Source organism: Excalfactoria chinensis, chromosome 1 (assembly GCF_039878825.1).
Source record: "Excalfactoria chinensis isolate bCotChi1 chromosome 1, bCotChi1.hap2, whole genome shotgun sequence".
In the NCBI taxonomy this organism is placed as follows: Eukaryota; Metazoa; Chordata; class Aves; order Galliformes; family Phasianidae; genus Excalfactoria; species Excalfactoria chinensis.
The window spans coordinates 123,441,118-123,466,055 of NC_092825.1; the positions used below are offsets into that span (position 1 = coordinate 123,441,118).

At 35.8% G+C, this 24,938-nt stretch overlaps 1 protein-coding gene across 7 annotated transcripts in view; it reads left to right on the forward strand.

Moving 5' to 3' along the window:
- HERC2 (HECT and RLD domain containing E3 ubiquitin protein ligase 2) overlaps positions 1–24,938 on the forward strand; it is a 101,350-nt gene that overhangs the window by 53,625 nt on the left and 22,787 nt on the right. For 6 of the 7 annotated variants that reach the window (XM_072334393.1, XM_072334421.1, XM_072334440.1 and 3 more), the window contains exons 43-74: positions 72–207; positions 767–910; positions 2,735–2,877; positions 3,072–3,339; positions 3,486–3,628; positions 4,587–4,685; positions 4,776–4,944; positions 5,059–5,184; positions 5,916–6,024; positions 6,160–6,299; positions 7,767–7,957; positions 8,783–8,888; positions 9,073–9,164; positions 9,655–9,830; positions 10,319–10,430; positions 11,845–11,926; positions 12,041–12,184; positions 12,715–12,805; positions 13,809–13,986; positions 14,390–14,471; positions 14,554–14,725; positions 15,744–15,888; positions 16,370–16,595; positions 17,620–17,791; positions 18,330–18,516; positions 19,313–19,453; positions 19,819–20,010; positions 21,424–21,577; positions 22,325–22,432; positions 23,596–23,727; positions 24,481–24,639; positions 24,731–24,849. In XM_072334393.1, coding sequence (XP_072190494.1) covers positions 72–207; positions 767–910; positions 2,735–2,877; positions 3,072–3,339; positions 3,486–3,628; positions 4,587–4,685; positions 4,776–4,944; positions 5,059–5,184; positions 5,916–6,024; positions 6,160–6,299; positions 7,767–7,957; positions 8,783–8,888; positions 9,073–9,164; positions 9,655–9,830; positions 10,319–10,430; positions 11,845–11,926; positions 12,041–12,184; positions 12,715–12,805; positions 13,809–13,986; positions 14,390–14,471; positions 14,554–14,725; positions 15,744–15,888; positions 16,370–16,595; positions 17,620–17,791; positions 18,330–18,516; positions 19,313–19,453; positions 19,819–20,010; positions 21,424–21,577; positions 22,325–22,432; positions 23,596–23,727; positions 24,481–24,639; positions 24,731–24,849 — 4,638 coding nt within the window. The remainder of the gene's footprint in view (positions 1–71; positions 208–766; positions 911–2,734; positions 2,878–3,071; positions 3,340–3,485; positions 3,629–4,586; positions 4,686–4,775; positions 4,945–5,058; positions 5,185–5,915; positions 6,025–6,159; positions 6,300–7,766; positions 7,958–8,782; positions 8,889–9,072; positions 9,165–9,654; positions 9,831–10,318; positions 10,431–11,844; positions 11,927–12,040; positions 12,185–12,714; positions 12,806–13,808; positions 13,987–14,389; positions 14,472–14,553; positions 14,726–15,743; positions 15,889–16,369; positions 16,596–17,619; positions 17,792–18,329; positions 18,517–19,312; positions 19,454–19,818; positions 20,011–21,423; positions 21,578–22,324; positions 22,433–23,595; positions 23,728–24,480; positions 24,640–24,730; positions 24,850–24,938) is intronic. The other variant, XM_072334449.1, reaches the window with a different exon arrangement.

A 24,938-nucleotide genomic window follows, 5' to 3' on the forward strand; every position in this document is an offset into this window, starting at 1 on the left:
GAACTTGAGAATGATTTTGTAAAATACTTATCCACTTTTTGTTTTTGTCTGATTTTTTCCTTGCTGCCCAGCTTCCAGTTGTGGCTTTTAACGTAAACAACTTGCCCTTTACTGAACCCATGTTATCCATCTGGGCTCAACTAGTAAATCTGGCTGGAAGTAAAATAGAAAAACACAGAATGAAGTCTCCCAGTCAAGGTCTTTCAGGTACAGTTATTTTTGATGTTGTTTTAAAGGGCTAGATATTCCCTGTGGAAAGTACTGGTAGCAGCGAGCGTATGTAACAAAAAGGATTTTCTGGAATTTTACCTTGTTTCCTAGTCAACGTTGAATAATATTCATTCTCCTACTGTACTTAGGAGACAAATTTAGCTAGAAAAGAGTTGTCTTTCATGATGAGTGGAATACTGTTTTTACTTGAGAAAATGTAGATGTTGTTTAGGGCTGGGCTTGTTCTGTTGAACTGTTATAAGTACTGTATATATATGACATCTTAACTACTGTTACTCAGCCATATATGAGCTGCATGGTTTTCTAAGGTGTGAAAAACAGGAGAGTAGTATTTTTATCACAAGTCATAGAATATGTACAAACTTCTTATTTAGGTGCAGTTCAAACTAACATATATTTGATAGCATTTCATAAGCTTTCACAAAGAATTAAGATGTGAACTGATTTTTTTTTGCGTTGAGGTTGTATGAATATCACCTTACTTCTGTAATATGTAATATTTATAGTGCTAATGACTGCTTAATGTTTATCATAGGTCAAGTGGATTTGGATCTACTGAGATGCCAGCAATTAAAGCTGTACATACTGAAAGCAGGCCGAGCTCTGCTCTCTCACCAGGATACATTAAGGCAGATCTTATCTCAGCCAGCTGTTCAGGAGAGTGCATTAAATCCTGCAGGTATTCTGAAATGCAACCTGAGCATATCACTGTTTAGGAGTTAGAATGTATTACTATAACCCTGGCTAATTGCAGTTAGAGCCTAGAAGTTAGGTTTGCCCTCTAAAGATCAAAAATTAAAGGTTAAAGTCCAGAAGTGCTTTAACTTTGTTTATTAAGAGCTGCTGCAGAAGATATTCAACACTTGCATGGTTCTAGAGATATGATAGCTATTTGATTTGTTATTGTAAATGGATTTATACCATTAATCCATTATGTTTATAAGAGTCACAGTGATTTGTCTGCCATTTACTTAAGTTGCTAAATCCTAATATAAATCGAAGTTTTACTCACAAACAAACACAGTTGGAAAGATTATCTTGGTCTTGAGAAGTAATGTTCAGAGGCATTCCTGCCCACAGGGAGATCATTGTTGTGCAGCCTTCTGCTTCATCAAGGACAGCTCAAAGTAAGCTTTGTCTGATATTGGACTGTACTCTTGGATCATGATCATGACTATGAGCACCCATCTGATGTTCTGTTATTAATGAGCTGTCCAGTGTAGGGAGAGATCACATCCTGACCTGCTGTATTCATAAGCCTGCGTAAGACTTCAGTCTAGTACAGGAATTGAGCATGTCTGTCACAAAAGCACTTTAAATTTTCAGCTTAACTTTGAAGAATTAAGGGGTTGAGTTTTTGGAACTGAAACATTTGAGTTAGCAGAATTTGTAGCTCTTCTATGATTACAAAGCTTAAAGTATGAGTTCTCATATCGCTATTCCTTGGAATTCAGATGTTTTGTGGTTTCCATTTCAGCAAGTACCAAGGTATAATATGTTCAGCAGAACCTCAGGAGGACTTTAAGGAACTGTAGTTTTAATTAATTTATATGCATTCTCTAAGTACATTTATTCTACATTTGAAAGTAAAGTTGGTTCTACCAGCTGTCAGTATTGATGTTGATGTCCTTCTACCTTATATTAATTTTTTGAGCATATAATAATGATAAACATATAGTATCTCTAGTGAACATATGTTGAGTTTAGTTGTAGATTTCTGATTTTATTTTCGACCATCATGTTTTTAATCAGCAAGAATAGCCTTTTTTTTCCCTCCCCCCCCTCCCCCCCCCTCCCCCGGAGATGGAATATTCTAGTATCATTTTGTAGGGAGGAGAAAAAACCTGCAACCATATTAAGTACACGAAACTATAACTGTTATTGTTCCAAATATTATATCATCCTTTTGTTAGAATTAAATGAGAATACTTATCTGTGATATTGACAGCAAAGATTTAGGAAACATGAATGTTTGTGGTAAGAGGATAATAATATCAAATATAGAATTTGGAGAATTGTAGAATTGCAAGCCAGTTGATTCAAAAAAGGTATATTCTTTTGAAGGAACAGTAGATACTGATTGGTATTGTTTCACACTAGGTGTAGTACAGAGGGAAATTACTCAGTCCAGAAAGTAGATACCATGGTTATCGAAACAGTTTGAGAAGGAGATAGACCTTTACAAAGTAGTTCATCGTGTACTTCTGCATATTAAAGTTATTGTAAAAAGGTCAGCTCTTAAATGACTTGTGCACTTTCTCCATCTTATGAGCAGTTTCTGCTAGGCGTGACCTAGTGAATTTTTTGTAAACTTAGTGTTTGGCATCTACAGATGTCTCATTTGCTTTTTGTAGGGAAGATGTGGTACACATTTAATCTTAAATGCATCTTTTCTATGTGGGAGAAGTAACAGTATGTTTCATCTATTGATAGGCCCCCAAATGAGTCCCCTTGTTGTCTTGTACTTCATGCTTATTGGTTAAAATATTATTTTTGTTTCAAGAGGATGGAGCAGTTGCCTCTCCTGACATAGGAGATATGTCTCCTGAAGGACCTCAGCCTCCCATGATTCTTTTACAACAACTTTTGACAGCTGCTACGCAACCATCACCTGTGAAAGCAATATTTGACAAACAAGAGCTTGAGGTAGAGTCTTTGTTTTCTGCTAATAAATGATATAGTAAATAACCCTTTCTAATTCGCATTCCATTTAAAACTTGTTAAGCTATGGGTTTTAAAAAAGAAAAAGTGACAACAGTCCCTTTTGTTAAATAACTGTTAATTTCAGTCACGTACCGAATATGCTTGTTTTATGGACTGATTTATTTGTTCTCATCTAGGCTGCTGCTTTGGCAGTATGCCAGTATCTGGCAGTAGAGTCTACTCATCCTTCAACTCCGGTGTTTGAAGACTGTAGCTCTAGTGAGGCTACAACACCCATCACTGTACAGCATATCCGGCCCACAAAAGTGAAAAAACGCAAACAGTCTCCAATTCCACCTCTCCCCATTGTAGTACAACTTATGGAAATGGGATTTCCTAGGAAGAACATTGAATTTGCACTAAAGTCTCTGTCTGGAACCTCCGGAAGTGCTTCTGGGTTACCAGGTATTTTGTTTAGGTGACATTATAGAGAGAATTAAATTTTGCAGATTAAAATGCTGTGTAAAATGGAGCAGCTGTTAGCTACTTGGGTGCTATTCTAAGAATACCAGAGAATCCCTCAGTGAGAATGTGCTTGTTTTGTGTGTTAGGAGTGGAAGCTCTCGTTGGCTGGCTGTTAGATCACCCTGATGTTCAGATTACTGATCTCTCTGATGCTGACACTGTCTCTGATGAATATTCAGATGAAGAAATAACAGAGGAGGTAGAAGAGGCTGAGGCTGCTTGTCCTGTGGTAAGTATCATTTTCATAAAAGCTAAGTCATGCTAACTGACTGTAAATTTTGTAATATGTTTCTCTCTGTACTTGGTCAGAGCTCAGAAACGTGCTTCTCCAGGCTTTCAAGACCATGTTGGCCATATGTTTCTAGGGGAATAGTGTAAATTAGTTCAGGAATAATCTGTAAATATTTATTTAAGAGAAGCACAGAAGTGGGGAGTGGAATGCAGATGTTTCTTTCACTATGAGTAGCTGTATAGTAGCTCTGTAGTATATGTATCTCTGATAGTTCTCAGTTTTATGTAAACTGGTAAATGCTATGGAGCAATATTTGTCGGGGACTCCTTTTGTTTATTTTTTTTCAATTGGCTTTGACTGAAAAATAAAAAGTGAAACTTGTTGGTTCCAATGCGTGACTAAAGAATTAATGAATGAAAGGCAAAAAGATATCAGTAAAACAATGTACTTTTTCTTCATGAGATCATTTTTCAGATATTGGTAATTAAATAGCTTTCATGATGGAAAGATGCAGATGTCTTTTCACCCACTGCTCTCTTTTTTCCCGTGCAAACAAACAGCCTAAGGAATGGAATATGAGTGTATGTATACGAGGCTAAGTAGATTACTCACGAATTCTCTTTGCACTAGTTTTATTAGACAGTTCTCACACAAGCAATGTATAGATTGTTTCACACATTCTGAAAATCTGCAGCTATATTCTTTGGCAAGTTGTTCTGGAAACTAAGCTTTAAAGTAGAGCACAAATGCTAGCCCTGTAGAGGATTGACTTGGAAGATTTTTCCTGATCTGGCATGTCACTTTGTTATTTTATACATACATACATATATATATATATATATATATATATATATATATATATTTGTTGGATTTTCTTCATTTTCTGCTATATATTTGAATTGAAAGCAAACAGATTTTGTGACTGATACATGTTTGTGTTGGATTCTTTTTTCAGTCAAGTGGTGCTGTTGTAACAGAGAGCCAGACATACAAGAAACGAGCTGATTTCCTGAGTAATGATGATTATGCTGTGTATGTGAGAGAGAATATTCAGGTAAGCATGGAGATAAAAGCTGTAGGGAAAACTCATTCCTTCTTTTGCAAACATCACTGCAGAGCTATGGCATTTTGTTTTTTTCTGTAGGTGGGGATGATGGTTAGGTGCTGCAGAACCTACGAGGAAGTTTGTGAAGGAGATGTAGGCAAAGTTATTAAACTGGATCGAGATGGATTGCATGACCTCAATGTGCAGTGTGATTGGCAGCAAAAAGGTGGTACTTACTGGGTCAGATATATCCATGTCGAGCTTTTAGGTAAGTTTCAAAGTTAACTTCTTTTTATCAAAAAACTGGCATGGTATACAAAGGGAGATTAGTTTTGGAGGGCGGAAAGAACACTTATCATGTATTTATTCTTGCAACTGCTAGGTTTCCCACCACAGAGTTCTGCCTCTCATATCAAGATAGGTGATAAAGTGCGAGTGAAAACCTCTGTTACTACACCCAAGTACAAATGGGGATCAGTTACTCACCGAAGTGTGGGCGTTGTTAAAGGTAATGTATGTGCAAAATGGGTCATAGGTAATAAAATTGGAAACCACAGAGTCTTTCTGCAGTGTTTAAGGAGTGAATTTTTTAGACGTGCACTATTGTGTGGAATGTCGCTTGTTGGTGAGAGAATAGAATATATTTGATGTCTGTGATAAATTCAGAGATGCATACTCTGTGAATGCCCCTTTTTGAGCTCTTTAAGGATCTGCACGTTCCAGATTCTCATTTATATTTTGTCTGGATAAGCCACAAATGTAATTACTATCTAAAAAGTATATGTGACTTGAAGGCTTCATATGAAAGTGCAGTACGCTAATGGCAGCCTGTAAATGAGACAGCAAGTATCCATGGGGCCTCAGTAATTTTGTAAGAGATTTTGGTCATTCTATTTGTGCTTTCCCTTGGAAATCAGTTAAGAAATTTAAATACATTTTTCTGTATTCTGTTTGAATATACTGTATATATTATGTATATTAAGTAACAATATATAACTAAAGACTTTAATTTTTGTATATAAATATGTATGATATATAAAAAGATTTTTCTTGTCTCTTTTCTTTCTCGGTGACTTTACTCAGGGTGTCTGATTAAGTCAATATATAGCTCCATTAAAATAAAAGATTCCTTATGAAAGTAACTTTTTTGTTAATCTATTGACTATGGTGCTGGATGCTTCCTGTTTCATTTCACAGTAATTTGTAACACATAGTATTTTCTGTATGTTTTTGCAACAGCTTTTAGTGCCAATGGAAAAGATGTCATTGTAGACTTTCCTCAGCAATCTCACTGGACTGGCTTACTGTCAGAAATGGAACTGGTGCCCAGCATTCATCCTGGAGTCACGTGAGTGATGAATTACTCTGTATAGGTTATCCTTTGGCCTTAATGTCTTGAACTCATTATCTTGACTGATACAATTAACTTGTACAATGAGAACTGCTCAAAGTATACATACTTTTTGTTCTTTTGTGAATTCAGGTGTGATGGCTGTCAAATGTTTCCTATCAATGGGCCTAGATTCAAATGCAGAAACTGTGATGATTTTGACTTCTGTGAAACCTGTTTTAAAACCAGGAAACATAACACCCGACATACTTTTGGCAGAATAAATGAACCGGGTAAGTTTCAGAATCCAAGTGTTTCATAGATACATTCAAAATACAAGGAATATGTTTTAAAATGGCAGTTTTGAATTACAGCTTCTTATCATAATGAAAATGTTCAGATCCTTTAGACAACAGAATGTTTGTAAGACGTCATAGTGGTGTTACAATTGCATGTGTACCAAAATGTCAACCCTTAAGTGTTCTTTGTAGTGTTACATAAGTTTAAAAAAAAAATATGGCTACATGGCAATATTTCTGTCAGAATTGAAGAGAAAAATAGTACAATCAGCCTTTTCAGTTTAAACACAGGTGAATAAATCCTCAGGACAACCGGTACAACCCTGAAATGCCTAAGATTCATTCTTAGACTCTGTAACAGTTTTGCTTAGCATGTGGTGGTTGTTGCCTTAGTTCCTCCATGGTGTGGAAACTCCAGAGTGGTATGACATAAAGGGAAACCTTTTGAGAGATTTGTCAGAATCTTTTCTTTACAAGACAAGAACAGTTCAGCCATTCTAACTCCCGAATCTTTGGGTTTTCCATTGTTATCAATACCTGAAACAAGACTTTGTTTCTTTTCTTTCCACCTATCTATAATTCAGTGTAATACCTAGCACTTGCAAGGTTATGCTCACCATTCAGCTTAGTTTGGAAAAGGAATGAAACTGGCACCCTACTAGAAATCTTGAGCATGCATTGCATTTGTGTGATGGTTTGTTTAGAGGTCAAGAAAGACCATCCTATTAAGAAATGAGTTAATATGATTGTGCAGATATTGTACTGTGTATTTGTTTTCCTATTCATTGCACTGTGTAAAGGGTGGAGAAGTTGCACTGTTATTTTTGTCAGACTTACTAGAAGCTATAAACATCAGTGAAGGGACATAGACATAAATTTTTTGCAGGGAAGAAAAATAATGCTCACTAACCTTCCTCATTCCTTAAGAAGCTTCAGAATTTTTTGAGTGATTAAAGGTAGCTATGTCATGTTCTCCTATAAGGGATTTCTGTTGAGAGTTGGCTTTATAGTTTTTGCATTCTCTGCTACTGTACAGGATTCATACATTGTGGGGCTGTTTTTTGAACTGCATGTATGCATGGCCATAAATTTTGATTTACATTTCAAAATGAAGGAATAGTTTAGGAATTATTCTTTATGATTTTAGTAATTGCTCTTGGCAGTTCCTAAAAATACGTATTTTCTGTAATTTTGCAATACTTATTTATTTACTGAATCATGCTTGGTTTACCATTCAGTCATAAGAACAAAAAATGTGACACCACAGATGACAGGCATGAAAATGTGTATTCAGATGAAGTACTTGCAACTCGTTTTAAAAAGGAATCAATTTCAAGTTCCGCTGGCATTCTTACATTTTCTACCTTGAGACTATGTGTCTGGAGTCTTTGATTTCTTCTGTTTCCTTTTACATTGCTTACGGGTTTAATAAAACCAATTTTGTTTCATTTAACAATGCAGGTCAGTCTCCAGTGTTCTGTGGGCGTTCTGGAAAACAGCTGAAGAGACGGCATAGTAGCCAGAGGGGAATGTTACTAGATGATTGGTCAAGAATAGTGAAGAATCTGAACGTCTCTTCTTCTGTGAATCAGGCTTCACGTCTTATTGATGGCAGTGAGCAGTGCTGGCAGTCTTCTGGCTCACAAGGAAAGGTAACCTGAAGTTGTAACAGGTTTATTTTGGCATACTTTCTTTTCATGGGTATAACTACTTACCTCACATTGCTAATGTGTTTGTTACTTCAAGAAAGAAAGTAGTAAAAACAGACATCTGAAGTGCAACACTGTGTTTCTTCATAATAAATGTGTCTGTTTTTTAATCTGTGCATCATTATTTCTTGGAAATTTTAGGGAACATTTATGATTTTTTTTTTGAACACGGGGTAATTATTTTATTCTGTGGTTGGCCATAGGTAATTACAACAGCCTTTTCAATGTCGTAATTGACGACAATTCTTAGCAATCATTGATTATGTTTTGCTCAAGTGAGTTTGTTGTTCGTATTAAGTAGAACTGTTTCTGAACTACTTCTCTCTTGCCCTCTTTTATTATTCTGTTGTTATTGGCCCACAACACTGCTTGGTGGCCAGTGTAGGCGCTGGGATTTGTAGCTAGACTTCTCTCCAGTGTGCTTTGGTGCTCTCTTAGTGGATGTGCTGAAAATATCCCCAAGTATCCTTCCTTCAGGTTGTGGGTGCTCACTAACCAGTCAGAGATTTTACACTGTGTTCCTTCTTTTTTGACCACCAAGGGAAGTGTGCTTTCTCAGTACCGTTGCTCTTAAATGTAATCAATTACTTGCTGCTAATGTTTTTTTTTGTACTGAGAGTTAGACTGGCCGGATTCTACCCTTGTAGATGTTTTTTATACTACTCAAGAATGCTTTTTGTTCTGTTTTGAAAAACAGTATGTGTACTCTTATTAATCATAAATGGTCCTAAGAACACTGTCTGAAAATGAAATTATTTCTTTCACTAGCACTGGATTCGCTTGGAGATTTTTCCAGATGTTCTTGTTCACAGACTAAAGATGGTAGTGGATCCTGCAGACAGCAGCTACATGCCCTCTTTAGTTGTAGTTTCAGGTATGAGAATGTTCTCTGAGAAGCTTGGAAAATACTTTATTATTATTATTTTTTTAATGTCCAGCAGTTTCTATTTATCTAGTTTCATTTTAATATCTGTTAATCTATTCAATATGTGTAACATCTGTTCATGGCACAAACTCTGTGTTTTACTGTGTCTTTCTTTCAATGCTTTATTTTCTAGGAGGCAGTTCCTTAAATAACCTTATAGAGCTAAAGACAATCAACATAAATCCTACAGACACCACAGTGCCTCTTCTCAGTGATTGTACAGAAGTAAGTGAAGTTTGTGTAAGGAGAATTACTCTTGTATGTAGAGTCAAAATTATTTTGTTGCAAGAGATGGATAAAAAGCACTACTGTGATATCATGCAGCTATATAATAGCTTTAGCAGTCAGTATATTTTAGTTTTTGTTTCTAGTGTAATTCACGATACCTTGGAGCCAAGGTGGTGTTCCAGCAAGCTTAAATCTGGAGTTTGTTTTAGTGGTTGGTAAGGCTTATTTCAGATAGTAGTTCTGAATGTTTTCAGTAAGAGCAAGAAGGAATGTGTACTGAATATTCAGGAGATTTAAAGTGAAATAATTCTTAAACTTATGAGGCCAAATGTTTATCTTAGAGTATACAGCTCTGAAAAGCAAAATATTTGAATTTGCAGATTAATTTTGTTATGGTGATGAAGTCGAGCAAAATTTCAAGATCTTTCCTGTCTACTGTGAACATGCAGAGAAACCAAAAGATGGTGATCTAGTTCTTTCTTCTTAGTATCACAGGTATATTGAGATTGCAATCAAGCAGTGCAGAAGCTCTGGAATTGACTGCAAAATACACGGCCTCAGCATACTGGGACGTATACGTGCAGAGGACGAGGATTTGGCAGCTGTCCCCTTCCTTGCTTCTGATAACGAGGAAGAGGATGATGACAAAGCTAACACTGGGAGGTAAGGTAACTGCAGGTGGAAAAAAGTTGGCAAAGAGACTTAGTTTCTATATATTCCTTTCAGAAGATGAATCGTGAGGAGTGCAACTTAATTAGATTGCATGAAAAGAGAAGTATATTTGTCAGAACTGTAGGTAGGTCATTTTTGATAAATTCTTGAAAATTATCACACTGGTAAGTTAGTAGCATTTTGTACAGTTCTTTTTGAATCCCAAAACTGAAAACCTAGCTGAAAATTTGATATGTTCATACTTGAAATGTAGTGAATACATATGTATATGTTTACCACTGCACAGGAGAATAGAGATTCTATTTTTAATTTTGTTTAGTTTTACATTTTGTATTTTTCATTGATACCACTCAATTGTGATGATTTCGTTTGGATACGGAAGCCATTCAGAAATGTAAAATAAGTAGATGAATTAAAAATATGGTTGTGCTACGGTATATAGGTTGCTAAACTGACTTTTTTCCCCCAAATATACTTAGTCTTGTTAGAAAGAAGGCAGCTGGGCTGGAATCAGCAGCTACCATAAGAACCAAAGTTTTTGTCTGGGGACTGAATGACAAAGATCAGTTGGGAGGACTAAAAGGTTCCAAGGTATGTTTGTGGTATAAATACTTTGTGTATAAAACATAGGCAGCTAAAAATAAAATGTACAAGCCTCACACAACTCAAATTTAATTGAAATTACAGAGTTTTTCTGAATGTGTAACATGTAGGTAACAGTGAACTTTTATATTACCTGTAAATGGAGCTAGTTCAGTAATAAAAAAAAAAAAAGAATTTAAATTAATGTCTTCTCATTCTCATTACACTTCACTGCAATTTGAGAGAAGTTTCAGGCCAGTATGCAACTACTTATGCATAATTTCTGGTATTGCGCAAGGTGGGAGGGATGCTAAAAGTGTTAATTTATGCTGTAAATAATGTAGATTGTTGTCTGTTGGAGTGGTTGTTAAGAGGAAAAAGGTAAAGCTACTGCATTCTTTATCTTCTATTGATCCGTAATGTGAGGGCTTAAGTTCTGAAGTGCTCTAGTCATACTGAAGGCAGAGTTTGACTTTCTTTGACTGAAGTGTTTGTCTCACTGTAGGAAAGGGGAGAACTATAAGACAGTTAAATTGAAGATGTGAGGGAAGAAAAAAATAAAATACATGTATAAATATGAACTAAATCTCTGAAAATTAAGCTTCTTTAGGTGGAAAAATCATGCTAATATGAACTTAAACAATTTATCTTTGAGGTCTTAGCAGTATTAGTATTAAAATTTACACAAGTTGATGATTAATTAGGATCGTAATTTTGAATGCTAGTTTACAAATGTCCAACAGACTTTTTTACTCATACACTGCAGTGAAATAATCTGTTGTAAATGTTTCAGCTGCTTAAAAATAACTGAATACTTGCCTCTCTTATAAAAGAGAATAAGCCAGGTTTTAATGTGTGTCGATTTAAAACACTTTATATATATAAGTATATATATATATATATATATATATATAAAATCAGCTTGATTAAAAACTATTTTGTAGTAATGAGGAGAATAGGTTGCATGTGGGTTTTTTCTTCCTCTTCTTGGATTGAATCCTGATTGCTAAAGCATTTTGCTACTGAAAAACGTACTTTTGTTTCTGTATGCTGATTTAAAGTGTGTTGGTTAACACTTCCAGTCAGGTTCATTTTGCTGTTATGCTTTTGTTCAGAACTAAGTTTTTTCTCAAGAAAATAACTATACTAAAAAGAAAAAGATTGTTTTTATCCCATTTCATTTTCTCTCGGGGTTTATAGTTATCCTGGTTTCTGTATTATGTGCCTTTTCTTGGTTCCTGTCTTTTGTGTGATTTGTGTTAATGGGTATTTGCAAAGTGTTCAAATAATATGAAGAGTTTTCATATATAATAAAAGAGATAACTGTCAGATTAAGAGTTTTATCACTTCAGAATAGCTCTTTTCTATAATGTATACAACTGCAAAATATGTTGGAATGATTTCTGTTTCCTGTCTACTCTAGATAAAGGTTCCTTCATTTTCTGAAACCCTATCTGCCTTGAATGTTGTACAAGTAGCTGGAGGTTCCAAAAGCCTTTTTGCAGGTAATACAAGCTTAAAGTATGTATCATTATGCAAGGGCAGAAATAAATTTCCATTTGTGAAACATTGATGGCATTACAAACTATTTTTGTTCTTTTTTTTTCCCACGCTTTTAGTGACTGTAGAGGGTAAGGTGTACGCTTGTGGAGAAGCCACAAATGGAAGGCTGGGTTTAGGAATATCCAGTGGAACTGTGCCTATTCCCCGCCAGATAACAGCTCTCAGTAACTATGTTGTAAAGAAGGTGGCTGTCCACTCAGGTACTGTCTGTTGTTATTCTCACATATATAACTGGAACATTAAGCCTAAAAATAGAAATTGTTTTGTAGTTCCTTTAATGCTTGCTGCACCAGAATATATATCTATATTAAATTACTATTTTAGTAAGTAGAAGTTATTAAATTCTGTGTAAGATGATAAATTCTGTGAATCTAGACCATACCTAGTTTCTTATGTGCTGGAAAACTTATAGTAGATTGATCCAAAGGAAGTAATGTCATTCTTACATATTGTTAAATATTGGGCTTGATTTTTTGTTTGCTAATTTCCTTGCAGCATTGAAAATAGCAAATTAAGTTGTTATTTCTATTTTTAATGTTCCAGGAAGCCTGCAGTCACAAATGTTGTGTTTTAAATTAAAGCACATTGAAGCTTCTAAGAACATAACTAACTGTGGGTAGAAAGACTCATGCAGCTACATCATAAATACAGAGCAGTGTCGAGTCTCTGAAATGTTTGCCTTGACCTTCTCTGTCTGCTCGAACACTTAAATTTGCATTTACATTTTCAGGTGGCCGGCATGCTATGGCGTTAACCGTAGATGGAAAGATATTTTCATGGGGTGAAGGAGATGATGGTAAACTTGGTCACTTCAGTCGAATGTAAGGATACCAGTTTTATCTAGCTTGTAGTAAGAGAAGATTTGTTTATAGCTGCGTTATGATGACATGCAATACCACTGCTGACAATAGCAGAATTTTTAACTTAACAGAAATAAAACATCTGTGTTCTGAAAATATTTTTTTTCATCAATGTACGTCAGTAGTGCAGCATTGGTAGCAGTTTCAGTAGATGTCTTTATTAGTTTCTTTGAATGTTACTGATAAAATAATATACTTCCAGTGTCTGAGTTTTCTGTTGCTGTTATGAGGCTTACTGAGTTACCTTGACATGCACAATTGATTTTACATTCCTGAGCACTAACACCTCCTACTGCAACTCTGCAAGTTTTTTTGTATGCCTATTTTTTGACCAGAAAAATTAAATTTGTCAGCATTTTTCTTTGTATGTGGCATAGAACAAAGCTTTGGGACAAAAAAGAAAGACATAGCCCACAGGGGAGAAAATCTTTGCTTATCACTCGGGTATATTCCAAAAAGCTGCTTAGAATATATTGAAAATTATAGTGCCCAACTCAGGTGTTTGTGGACGTGACAACAAATAAATATTCTGTGTTGTGTTGTTGTCAAAACTATGAAAAGGAAAGTCCAGTTTACAGCCGTGTTAATATTTTATTGTTCAGATGTCTTGCATTTTTTGTAACATATTAAAAGAGAGACTTGGAATTCTTGCTATGGGCATTTTATGGGAGAATTTCAGTGTTTCACAGAAGCCGTATATATGTTTATAAAATATGAGTAGTGACTTGTACAATCTCATACATCAGTATTAGAAAAAGTACATTGAAATTCATTAAGATATGTTTAAATGGTATAAATTTAAAACTCATGGTGGTAATAAGGTATTAATATTGGAATCACAACTTGCATCTTTTTTGTCTTTATGTTACTGTCAAAGTTTCTGTACAAAAATTTTTGAATTGTAGAACTTAATGTACTGTGCAACTCTTCAAAAAATAATAGGTTGTTTATTTACTTTCTTTAGGAACTGTGATAAACCCAGATTGATAGAAGCACTGAAAACCAAACGTATCCGTGATATTGCTTGTGGCAGCTCCCACAGTGCTGCCATTACTTCTAGTGGTGAGCTGTATACATGGGGTCTTGGAGAATATGGAAGGTTAGGACATGGAGATAATACTACACAGCTGAAGCCGAAGATGGTAAAATACATGTTTCTCATCTCTGAAGAAATGTGATTGTGCTTATTTAGTAAATAGTGAAATAAGGGTAAAGCAAATCCAAAACCATGAGTGCAGAATGAAGATATTGTTTTGCAGTGATCTGATCAGGCTTTGGTACACCTACCTCTGATGTGCTGTTTCAGGAGGGCCTAAAAGTTGCAGCCTCTCTTGCTTTTTCTTGGAATATGGTTCAGAGCAGCTAGTGCTGTTTTGAACATACATGTCATGCATCTGTTTTGACACAACTGTCACAGAGCAGTGTTGGATCTTGAGTAAGCAGGACTTGACAAACCTGGACATCAAATGTAATAGCTTGAAAATGTTTGTTAAGTTTTAAAAACATAATTAATGTGTTTGAAACATCTCTTTCTCTCTTTTGCAGGTTAAAGTGCTCCTTGGCCACAGAGTAATTCAGGTTGCTTGTGGAAGCAGAGATGCTCAGACTCTTGCTTTGACAGATGAAGGTAGGAATATCTTGTTCCAGGATCTTTCTGGCACGTGGGAATACTGTGATCATTGTTTGACCTACAGTTTGTTGTTTGTTAGGTTTGGTGTTTTCTTGGGGTGATGGTGATTTTGGAAAACTGGGCCGAGGTGGAAGCGAAGGATGCAACATTCCTCAGAACATTGAAAGACTAAACGGCCAAGGCGTATGTCAGATTGAGTGTGGTGCACAGTTCTCATTGGCATTGACCAAGTCAGGAGTGGTATGGACATGGTATGTGAAATTTGCCAGGAAATATTAATAAAGCAATTACTATATGTTGTGTTCACTGCTATTTGATTGCTTTAACCCCATCTGTACTTCATCTGTGTGCTGACTTTGTCTTTTAAATAGGAAGCTTGTAGAGAAAAGCTGTGATCTGTTCAATTGCTCACTCTGTCTTGTAGCATGCTGAGTTATGCGTTCTATTCCATGAGAATGCCTGAGTCTCACTGACCATTTTCTTTCTTGGAAGCAATGAAGTGTGCCAAGGAATATTAAATTAAGACTTTGGAGCAGAGTGGGGAAAAAAGAGAATGTGAGAATCATAGCCTGCAGTTAAAACAGATTGATAGAGTCAGGAAATAGCAAGAATGAAGAGTCACAAGAGTAAGCAAGTGCGGAGTGGATAGAAAAGACTACCTCAAAAACACATAGAACACTGCAGAGTTCATTGCTGCTGGGAAAGCCACTGGGTTGTCAATAGTGACCCTTTTTATTTTTCTTCTCTTTGTTTCTGCTTTTGTTTTGAGCACAAGCCTCACTTTTTACGTTTATAAATCTTTGTGTAGAATTAGTCAATTTCTGTAATACAGATCAATTTCAGATCTCTACAGCTCTAGGTTCTACCCCATCTTTGGGCATAAATTGATCTGTTTGACATAGATAAAACCTAGGATGATGTAAAATTGTTGTTGTTGTTGTTATATTATTTGCGAGCAATTGTTGAATAGTAGAGAAATCCACAAAACTATTTTTAAGTTACTTCTCTTATTAAAAGGGAGAAAAGCCTTTAGTAGAGTTCTCATTTGTCGTTGGCCCTTAGAAACTCTCATTTTCCCCTCTATTAAGTTCTTTTGGTGAAGCCTGTTCTAGACTGAGGTGAAATGTACAAGGGTCATAGAATTGCAGTTATCCTTTGTTTATGGAGTTTTGAAGAGTTTGCTATTTTAATCCCAGTGAAAATTGACAAAGGAATGTGTGAGCACTACCATTGTCCTGAATTTTGCTTTTATTTTTGTGTCTCCTTTAGGGGTAAGGGAGATTACTTCAGGCTTGGCCATGGCACTGATGTACATGTACGAAAGCCTCAAGTAGTGGAGGGTCTGAGGGGCAAAAAGATCGTGCATGTGGCAGTAGGTGCCCTCCACTGTCTAGCAGTTACTGACACTGGACAGGTATGTTACTTATCACCCTTCTATTCCCTTTTTCCTCCATCCATGAAACAAACTGTTGAAGAAGACTGTAATAGCATCAGTGGTGATTAAATGGAATATATACATACATTTTTGCTATTATTAAAATATATTAGAACTTATATTACAATTGGACTTTAATTGTCACCTTAGTAGCTTTTGTAAGATTTTCCTACTTTGTGGATTATCTACATGATCTTTTTTCTGCTTATCACTCCTAAAACACAGTAATAGTCATAATGTTTTATAGCTGCTTCTGCTGTTAACCAGCATTGTAATTATTGTGGTGTTGATTCAGACATCTGGTGTAATTACTATGAAATTGATTCTTTCAATTTAGTTGTTCACTGTGAACATTGTATAATTGATCAGCTGATTGCTAAGATTTTGCTGTAGCATTTGTAAGGAAAAGAAGTGAGGCAACCATTGAGGTGAATTAATGAACTGAAATGTCTTCTGGCAGGTTTACGCTTGGGGTGACAATGACCATGGGCAACAAGGGAATGGAACTACTACAGTCAATAGAAAGCCCACTCTTGTACAGGGCTTGGAAGGCCAGAAAATCACTCGAGTTGCTTGTGGATCTTCCCACAGTGTAGCATGGACAACAGTGGATGTAGCTACACCGTCTGTTCATGAACCAGTACTTTTCCAGACAGCGAGGGACCCTTTAGGTGCTTCTTATCTTGGTTGGTAGATGTTGTCTTATGGTTTTTTATGCCAGGGTAGTTAGGTGTGTGTGTGGTTTGATAGTTGATAGGAGAGTGCGAAAAGAACACTGTCTAAAGAAATCTACAAGCCAGCAAACAAGCGAAAACACAAAGATCAAAAAACATCCAATATGAGGAAACACCCCCATCCAGATTGAGCACAACAAAACCTCTTTCTGAAAATGGGAGATTACAAAGGGCTTGTTCAAAGTAAAGTGCAGAATAATTTATCGAGCACTAAAAAGTCTTTGTCTTTTAATATAGAGTAGAACTTTGTGGATGTGGTAGATGGATGCTACTATAATACTGGCCTTGTTACATGTTATCTCATGCTATAGTTTTTATGCTACTGCTGTCTTTTGTTTCTGAAGTAAGTGACTAAGAATTACTGAGAAAAGACAGGAAAGTTTTACATTAAACTTTCTTTGAAAACTGTGTATTTTAAAGAGAGTAAGAACTATACATATAGAATATTTATTTAGTATTTTTCAGGTACCTAATTATTATTAATGTTGTTTGAAAAATTTCTGCTTAAGTAAAACTTGTTTTATATGCTGATCACTAAAATATTTATATCTGTTATCCCATTCTTCATGAATAAGTGAAAAGGTGGAACACTATTTTATGAAGGCATTTGCTGAAAAGCTTCAGTATTGATTCCAGTATTGTATCTCTAGGAACTGCAGTTTAAAAATGTCCTTTAGACTTAGATTTACAGCCACTTTACTGTGTTTATGACAGAGCACTGGCACAGCATTCCCAGACAGGCACCTCTGAAAGCTGCCTGGATGTAGGCCTGGGTGCCCTGTTCTGGGAAGCCTTGCTGGATGAAGCAGGGCTTGAAGCAGATGGACCCAGAGATGCTTTCCAGTGTCAACTACCTTATGATGCTATGATCTATAATAACCTTTCCAGAAATTAGGTCATTAAGTTCTGAATATGTAGTATGCTTTTAGTAAAACAGAAACAACTGCCTTCACTTTTCCCCCCCCACTTATTTCAGGTGTCCCTTCAGATGCAGATTCTTCTGCTGCCAGTAACAAGATCAGTGGTGCAAATAGTTCGAAGCCGAATCGCCCTTCCCTTGCTAAGATTCTCCTGTCGCTTGATGGGAATGTTGCCAAACAGCAGGCATTATCCCATATTCTGATGGCATTACAGATCATGTATGCCAGGTGGGTATGCAAGTATTCCTTTTTTTAAAGAGCAATATATGTCGTAGTGTACCATCTTTCACTGTCTCTTGAGTCAGCTGTAAATCGTTTTATGACTTTGGACTTCTCAGGATAGGGCTAAGCTTCATTTAAATTTTCTTTTGAAGTTCATATAGATTTCTTTAGAATGAGAAGCTTTCTGTATCTGGGGAAAAACATTTATTCAGGAATGCTCAAAGAAGCTGTGTAATAGGGTATAAATATGTCACGATAGGTGTAGTGCAAGAAGCAGTAGGGAACAGGGTTGAAAGAATAATAAAACTTTACCATTCCTTGTTGGTAGAGAACAGAGTATTGCTGTTAAAATTTATCAAGAGGAGAACTCATGTAAAATAGTATGACCTTAAGACATTCAAGCGTATCACTTTAAGAATGGAGCTAAACACTGTCTGTGGAAACCTTTATTTATTTTACTAAGCCAATATGATAACTTTTTTTTTTTCTTGTTCAACAAAGGAGTACAATTAGGCTTATATGAATCTGTCCTAAATGATTTCAGGGATGCAGTTGTTGGAGCACTGATGCCTGCAAGTATGATTGCACCGGTAGAATGTCCCTCTTCATCACCAGCCCCCCCATCAGATGCTACTTCTACAGGAAGCCCTGCAAGTGGAGATGAATGCATGCTTGTAGGAGATATAGAAGAGAGGCTGAGCCCAAACCCATGGCAGGACAGGAGAGGAGAGGTAGTGTCAAAAGAATTTTTCCAACATTGTTTAACAGTAAAGCTGTTATATATAGTATATATGTACAGTATTTTACATGCAGATATACATATATATGCATATCTATGTGTATAGTATTTTGTTTGGTAGTAAAGTAGCAGTTTTCATGCTCTAATTTATGGAATGGGTGCTTTATGTATGTCAGATCTGGAAAATCAAACTTCTGGTGAAATCAACTCTGAACTTTCAGCATGCAGTATGTCATTAAAATGCAATTGGCATTAGCATTTTAAAGTTGGTTTTAAAATGTTTATTATTTGATCAGATATGAAAGTAATTATACAAGGATGATTTAAAAAAATCTGGGTTAAGAGACTATTCAACAATTATTTAATGGGATATCATTGTAAACTTACATTAACTAATGTAGACGGAAGTGCCTAAATGGCCACTTGCTTGATTTTGAACTGCTAGTAGAGCCATAAAGAAGAAAGACTTGCTGCTGAAGATCTTTTCTTTCACAGGCTACTAATTTGACATGTGTTATTTGGGGTTGTCTTCCGCATTGCAGACTTCACTGCAGACACTGATGTTTTATTGTGTATGTTTTGTAGTATGTGGGTGTTGTTGCTGGCTTATGTTAGGAACATAAAATAGGAGCTAGAAAAACAGGGAATGAATCTGTCGTGTTTAAACTTATGACTGTTTTTGAATTGCTGCTATCTTTGAACACAAACCCTACTGAAAAATAATTAGACTCCTAAAGGATTTGTAGTCTCTCATTGCAGCCTTTGTTATGTTTGTTCCTTTTGGTTAGGTTGTTTCTTCAGAAGATGCTGTGACGCCATCTGCTGTAACTCCCTCAGCTGCTGCTGCCTCTTCCCGTCCTTTCATTCCAGTCACAGATGATCCTGGAGCTGCCAGCATCATTGCAGAAACCATGACAAAAACCAAAGAAGTAATGATGTCAATGCCTTCCTTAAAACTTAAGTCCTTACAGTGCTTTTACTGAACAGTTCTACTGTTTTAGGTCATTTAAAGTTACTCTGTAAATTACTATATTTTTAAAGTATATTCAAAAACTGGGTGATTGCTGTTACTTTTTCTTCTTTTTTCTGAAGCTGAAGCAATTCAGTTTAAGAACGCTTTTTCACTTGAGAAACTGGTTAAACAGTAGGTAAATTCTGAGGCTGTATAGTCCCAGATTTGCAAATTGTGTCTTAAACTACTTTCAAACTTCTTCAGACAAGTTAATATGTTTGTATTCAGTGAGATTCCTCTTTCATCTTCCCTGTCTAAATCTTTCTGCAATTTGTTTTGTAGGATGTAGAAAGCCAAAGTAAAGTGTCTGGCCCAGAACCTCAGTACTTGGATGAGTTTACTAGTCTATTAGTCCCAGATGACACGCGAGTCATGGTTGACCTGCTAAAGCTCGCTGTCTCCAACCGAGCAGGTGAAAAGGGAAGAGATGTTCTTTCAGCTGTTCTGTCTGGTATGGGCACAGCTTACCCTCAGGTCAGATTTTGTTATCTTGCATTTTTAACTATGTCCTTGATATTTTTAGCTTACTGGAATATTTTCTTCTATTTGAGGTATAGTTTGATATTCTGGGAAGTAAGCATGAAAATTAGAGCATTCTTAGTAAGCATGAAAATTAGAGCTGAACTTAATGTATCTGAACCTTAATGACTGTAATGGAAATGCTATATGAATATATTCATTTGAAATAAATGTAAACATGTCTGATATTTATACCATAATATGCATATATAATTTGATATATAAATCATATACATGGTTTATCATTCTGGCAAAGCATGAAGCTGAATTAACCAAGAAGCTGAAAAAATGTTTGCAGAATGTAAATGGGTGTGAGTTTTCCTTGGACAACTAACTGTGGATGAATGTTGTAATACTGGCTACCAAAAGCTATACAAAAGAATATGAAAGTCATAACTGTTGCATATATTATCTTCTTTTGAGGATGAACTGAATGTTGTTTAATGTTTCTTTAATATCTTTCTAATGAGTAATGATGCATTTGCTTTGAGATGCTCATGTGACATATTTCACTTATGGCTCTGAGCTGCTTACAGTCTGCTTTGGAGCATTGGAAGTGATTATGCAAAGTTCTTGTTTGAGTTTGAATTTCTTTTTTCACTAATCAAAAAGATGAATAATGACTTTGCTAATAATTCTGAGGGTTTCTTTTTAATTAATGATATAAATGACAAGACAGCTGTACTTAAAAAAATGAAATCTTAAGGTGTATCTGTTCTATTAAGCCAGGATTGTGCGAGACCACTCTGACAGATGCTATAAGAGTAACGAACTGGGATGTCAGAAACTATTAAACTTTTTCATTTTTGCAAATCCTTTAATTCCTTGCAATGATCATATATATCAGTGATATTCTGTTTCGGATTTGACATGTAGTCGTACCCCTCCTACTCCAATTAAATACATGCATTTACATATCAATATTTTTTAATTGTTCAAGCATTAACGGGTACATTTAAAACTTTTTATCCCTGCTCAGTCAGAGTTTTTTGTATGAAACTGCTCTTCAGAAATGAGTATAATTGAGTTTTTTTCTCTAAACAGTACATTTTAATGCTGCATATTTGTTACGTATTTACACCTTTCACTAATCTATTGGTTTTTGCTTTATAATTTAGTTTTTTTGCAATGGAAAACATTAGTTGTTTTGGCATTCACTTTTTTTAATGTTTTTTTTTTTACATATTCTAAATGAATGTGATAGTTTATGAATCAGAATACATGGTTGTTTTTTTTGTTTTGTTTTTTTTTTTTTTTCTTTTAAGTGAACAGGAATGATAGTTGGCTATGATAGAAGTTCTCGGACTAACCATACACTGTTTTCATAAGCTTGATTCTTAGGTGTTGTGTCTATTTTTCTTGAATTAGGTAGCTGATATGTTGCTGGAGCTGTGTGTTACTGAGTTAGAAGATGTGGCAACTGACTCACAGAGTGGCCGCCTCTCTTCACAGCCAGTTGTGGTAGAAAGCAGCCATCCATATACTGATGACACATCATCTAGTGGCACAGTTAAAATACCAGGTATAGGATTCCTAGAGTTATGTTGCTAAAACTCAGGTTCTTGCAAGCCTGCATATGTAGAATGTTTTTCTCAGCTTACAAAAATGTGTATTGAACTTCTAAGGTCATAATACATGTTCTATTGCTATAATAAATTGTTTCTTAAAACTCTTGTATACTGCATGAACATCTCAGTCATGTGAAATACACATTTACCCAAGTTTGGGTCCTGTGACTGAATTCTGTACACTGCTTCTCTGCAGCTATGTGTTACTGCTGTTTTCTGTTCACTTACAAAGCTGAGAATGACTGCAGTCATTTTCAGGGTCAGTAACTGAACATTCGTCATGTAGCCTTGATCATTAGGAAATACTTTTTTCCTTCTGTGCTGTATTTTCATCTGGTGCTTCCTCCAGTACTGATTCTTAAACTCTCTGTTGCCTTTATCTTTTGATATTTGTCTTAACTGTAAATAGACATTTTTTGCTATGGCAACTTCAGTTAGGAATGTTCTGAACATAGTCTTCTGTATGCTGGCCCCGATTCACATGAGCTCGATTCACATGAGCTGCCTGTAATTTAGGTATTTCAAAGAGAAGTTAGAAACAGTGTCATTAAACCAAAGCAAGTTCACATTTCTGTTTTTATTAATGAGCACTATGGCTTCCAAACAATCGCATTTGATTTCATGTGGATTTCTAAAATACTGCATTTGCTTTTGGGATTGATTGCTCTGTAGAAGTGTGTAAATTCTTTGTTGCTGTTTAGGTGCTGAGGGACTGAGAGTAGAATTTGATCGCCAGTGTTCTACAGAGCGGCGTCATGATCCACTCACCATCATGGATGGTGTCAACAGAATTGTTTCCGTCCGATCAGGTGCTTTTCCAAAGTGTCTTGTGTGATTTACTGTTAAACATTGAATGAAATGTATCACTATCTGTGACATAGTGCTTGTGAGTGATGTGCCATTAAAAAGGAAGAAAACGTATAAACTAATATTCCATTTTATATCAAAAAAGAAGGATAATCTGTATATGGACATACAAGAGTGAACTTGAATCTTTGAATATATAGACTCTCGGACATATGTGTTGTAATATTTTTCCTAAGAGCAGTTGGAATGTAAAAAAACCAAAAACCCAGTTTCTAGCACTCACAGCCCATGTATGATTTTCTGCATAATCAAAGTATATTTGAACAAATTGAAAAGCAATTGGAAGAGGATGCTTTTCTTTTGGAAGAGGAAGGTTTATTTTTGCTACCCTTTGAGTTTTTCAAGCAATAGTTGCAGAAATTTGAGCTTTCTTTTTTTTTTTTTTTTTTTTTACAGTCAAGACAAATGCTCTTCTTCTGTTGAATGTCCCAAATAGAATCTAGGCTCTGTCTTTCTGTTGTCTTCTCTGGTCTGTGTACCTGACTCTACATAAAATGTCCACATCTTTTATCCCGCTATGATTTCATTTTTAAGCGCTGTTGCCTTTCAGTAGGTGATAGAAGAATATTTTAAATCTCATCAAATCTTACATTAACCCTTTCCATGTGTGAACTCATGTGCAAGAATCTAAGTAGTACTAGCTATACTTAACGTTTTTCAGCACTTCTAATGTGAGCTTTTACTGTGAACAACTTTTTCCCCAACCTATTTCAGGTGCTCATCTTTATGTGTTCTACTATTGAGTTGTTTTTGATTGGAAAAAGACCTAAAGCTTAATGTTTTAATATATTTTTCTAATATGAAAAGATCATTTGAAAACAGGGAAGTGGGGTTGTAGTAAGAGCTCATAATTGACTTTGCAAAGTGGAATTAAGAGCACTGAAGATGTACAGTAGAAGTGGTAATTGAACTGTTTAAGACTTGTGTTTTGGTTATATAACATCATTATAGGTATGTGCATGTTTCACATACACTTTTCTTTTGGACTATATTTATGTGATGTTTGTAATATTGAAATAACCCTAGAGAGAAGTTGTTATTGCTGAGTAGATTGCATCTGTTTGGTCAACATACATGAACATGTTCATATTACTTACTGTAACAGGTCGTGAGTGGTCAGATTGGTCTAGTGAGTTACGAATTCCAGGGGATGAGCTGAAGTGGAAGTTCATCAGTGATGGCTCTGTAAATGGATGGGGATGGCGATTCACTGTTTATCCTATCATGCCAGCTGCAGGTAAAGCGTATATCTCATTTATGGAAGGGTGAGAGTATATTTACCAATGTAATTTAAATATTTACATGCCAAAGGTTAATTGTTCATTTGTGTTCATTATAAGGAAATGTTTTCTTTCATAAATAGCAAACATTTTCAACAAAGTCCTGAGAAGTGCACCTCTACATAAGGGAGAGAAAAAATGTTTTGTAGTTGCTCTAGTTTGTCTCTGTGAAGGGAGGTTACTTCTGGGAAACAATTCATGTGATACATATATCTGTATTTTCCGTAATGAATCCATGAAATTAGGTGAATTATATGGTGGCTGGTATGACTCAAGGGTATGGCTTAAAGCAAGAGTCAGAGATAGTTCAGATTGGGTATTAAGGAACAGTTCTTCACTGAGAGGAGAGTGGTTTAGCACTGAAACCAGCTTCTCAGGTAGGTAGTCATGACCCTAAATGTTTTGGTGTTCAAAAAGGTGTTTGGATAATACTCTTTGATGGATTGTTTAACTCTTAAGGTGCCCTGTGTGGAATCAGGAGTTGTTTTCAGTGATCCTTGTGGATCCATTATAACCCAAGATATTGTATGTCATGAAAAGCCTCTTTCTTCCAGTCCCTTCAAAGGGAGGTGAAATGGACCAACTCAGATATAGACTGGCACTGTAGACTGCTATGTTTGTTCAGCAGATCCTGCTCTTAATTCTGTTCTAATTTCAGTAAAAGGGCAAATCTTCAAATCTTCTTTACCTTTTCTTTTAATTTCTTGCAGGCCCCAAAGATCTACTCTCGGATCGTTGCATTCTTTCGTGTCCCTCAATGGATTTGGTTACGTGTTTGTTGGATTTTCGCTTAAATTTTGCTTCCAACAGGAGTATAGTTCCTCGCTTGGCAGCTTCTCTTGCAGCTTGTGCTCAACTGAGTGCCTTAGGTAGGTGTAAGTCCTAAATTTAAATCTACTTTTTTGGGGTTAAAGTTACTGTTTGAGGTAATTCTGGGTATTGTGTGCTTTGTTTCTTTAGCTGCCGGCCATAGAATGTGGGCTTTGCAGAGACTAAGGAAACTGCTCACAACAGAATTTGGCCAGTCTATTAACATCAACCGGATTCTTGGGGACAATGATGGAGAAGCACGAACTTTGGTAAGAGGGGCACAGAACCTCTTCTCTAACATTTTTCTCATTATTATGTTTGTGAAGCACGAAAAATGTTGGCTTTTATTTACAGTGTT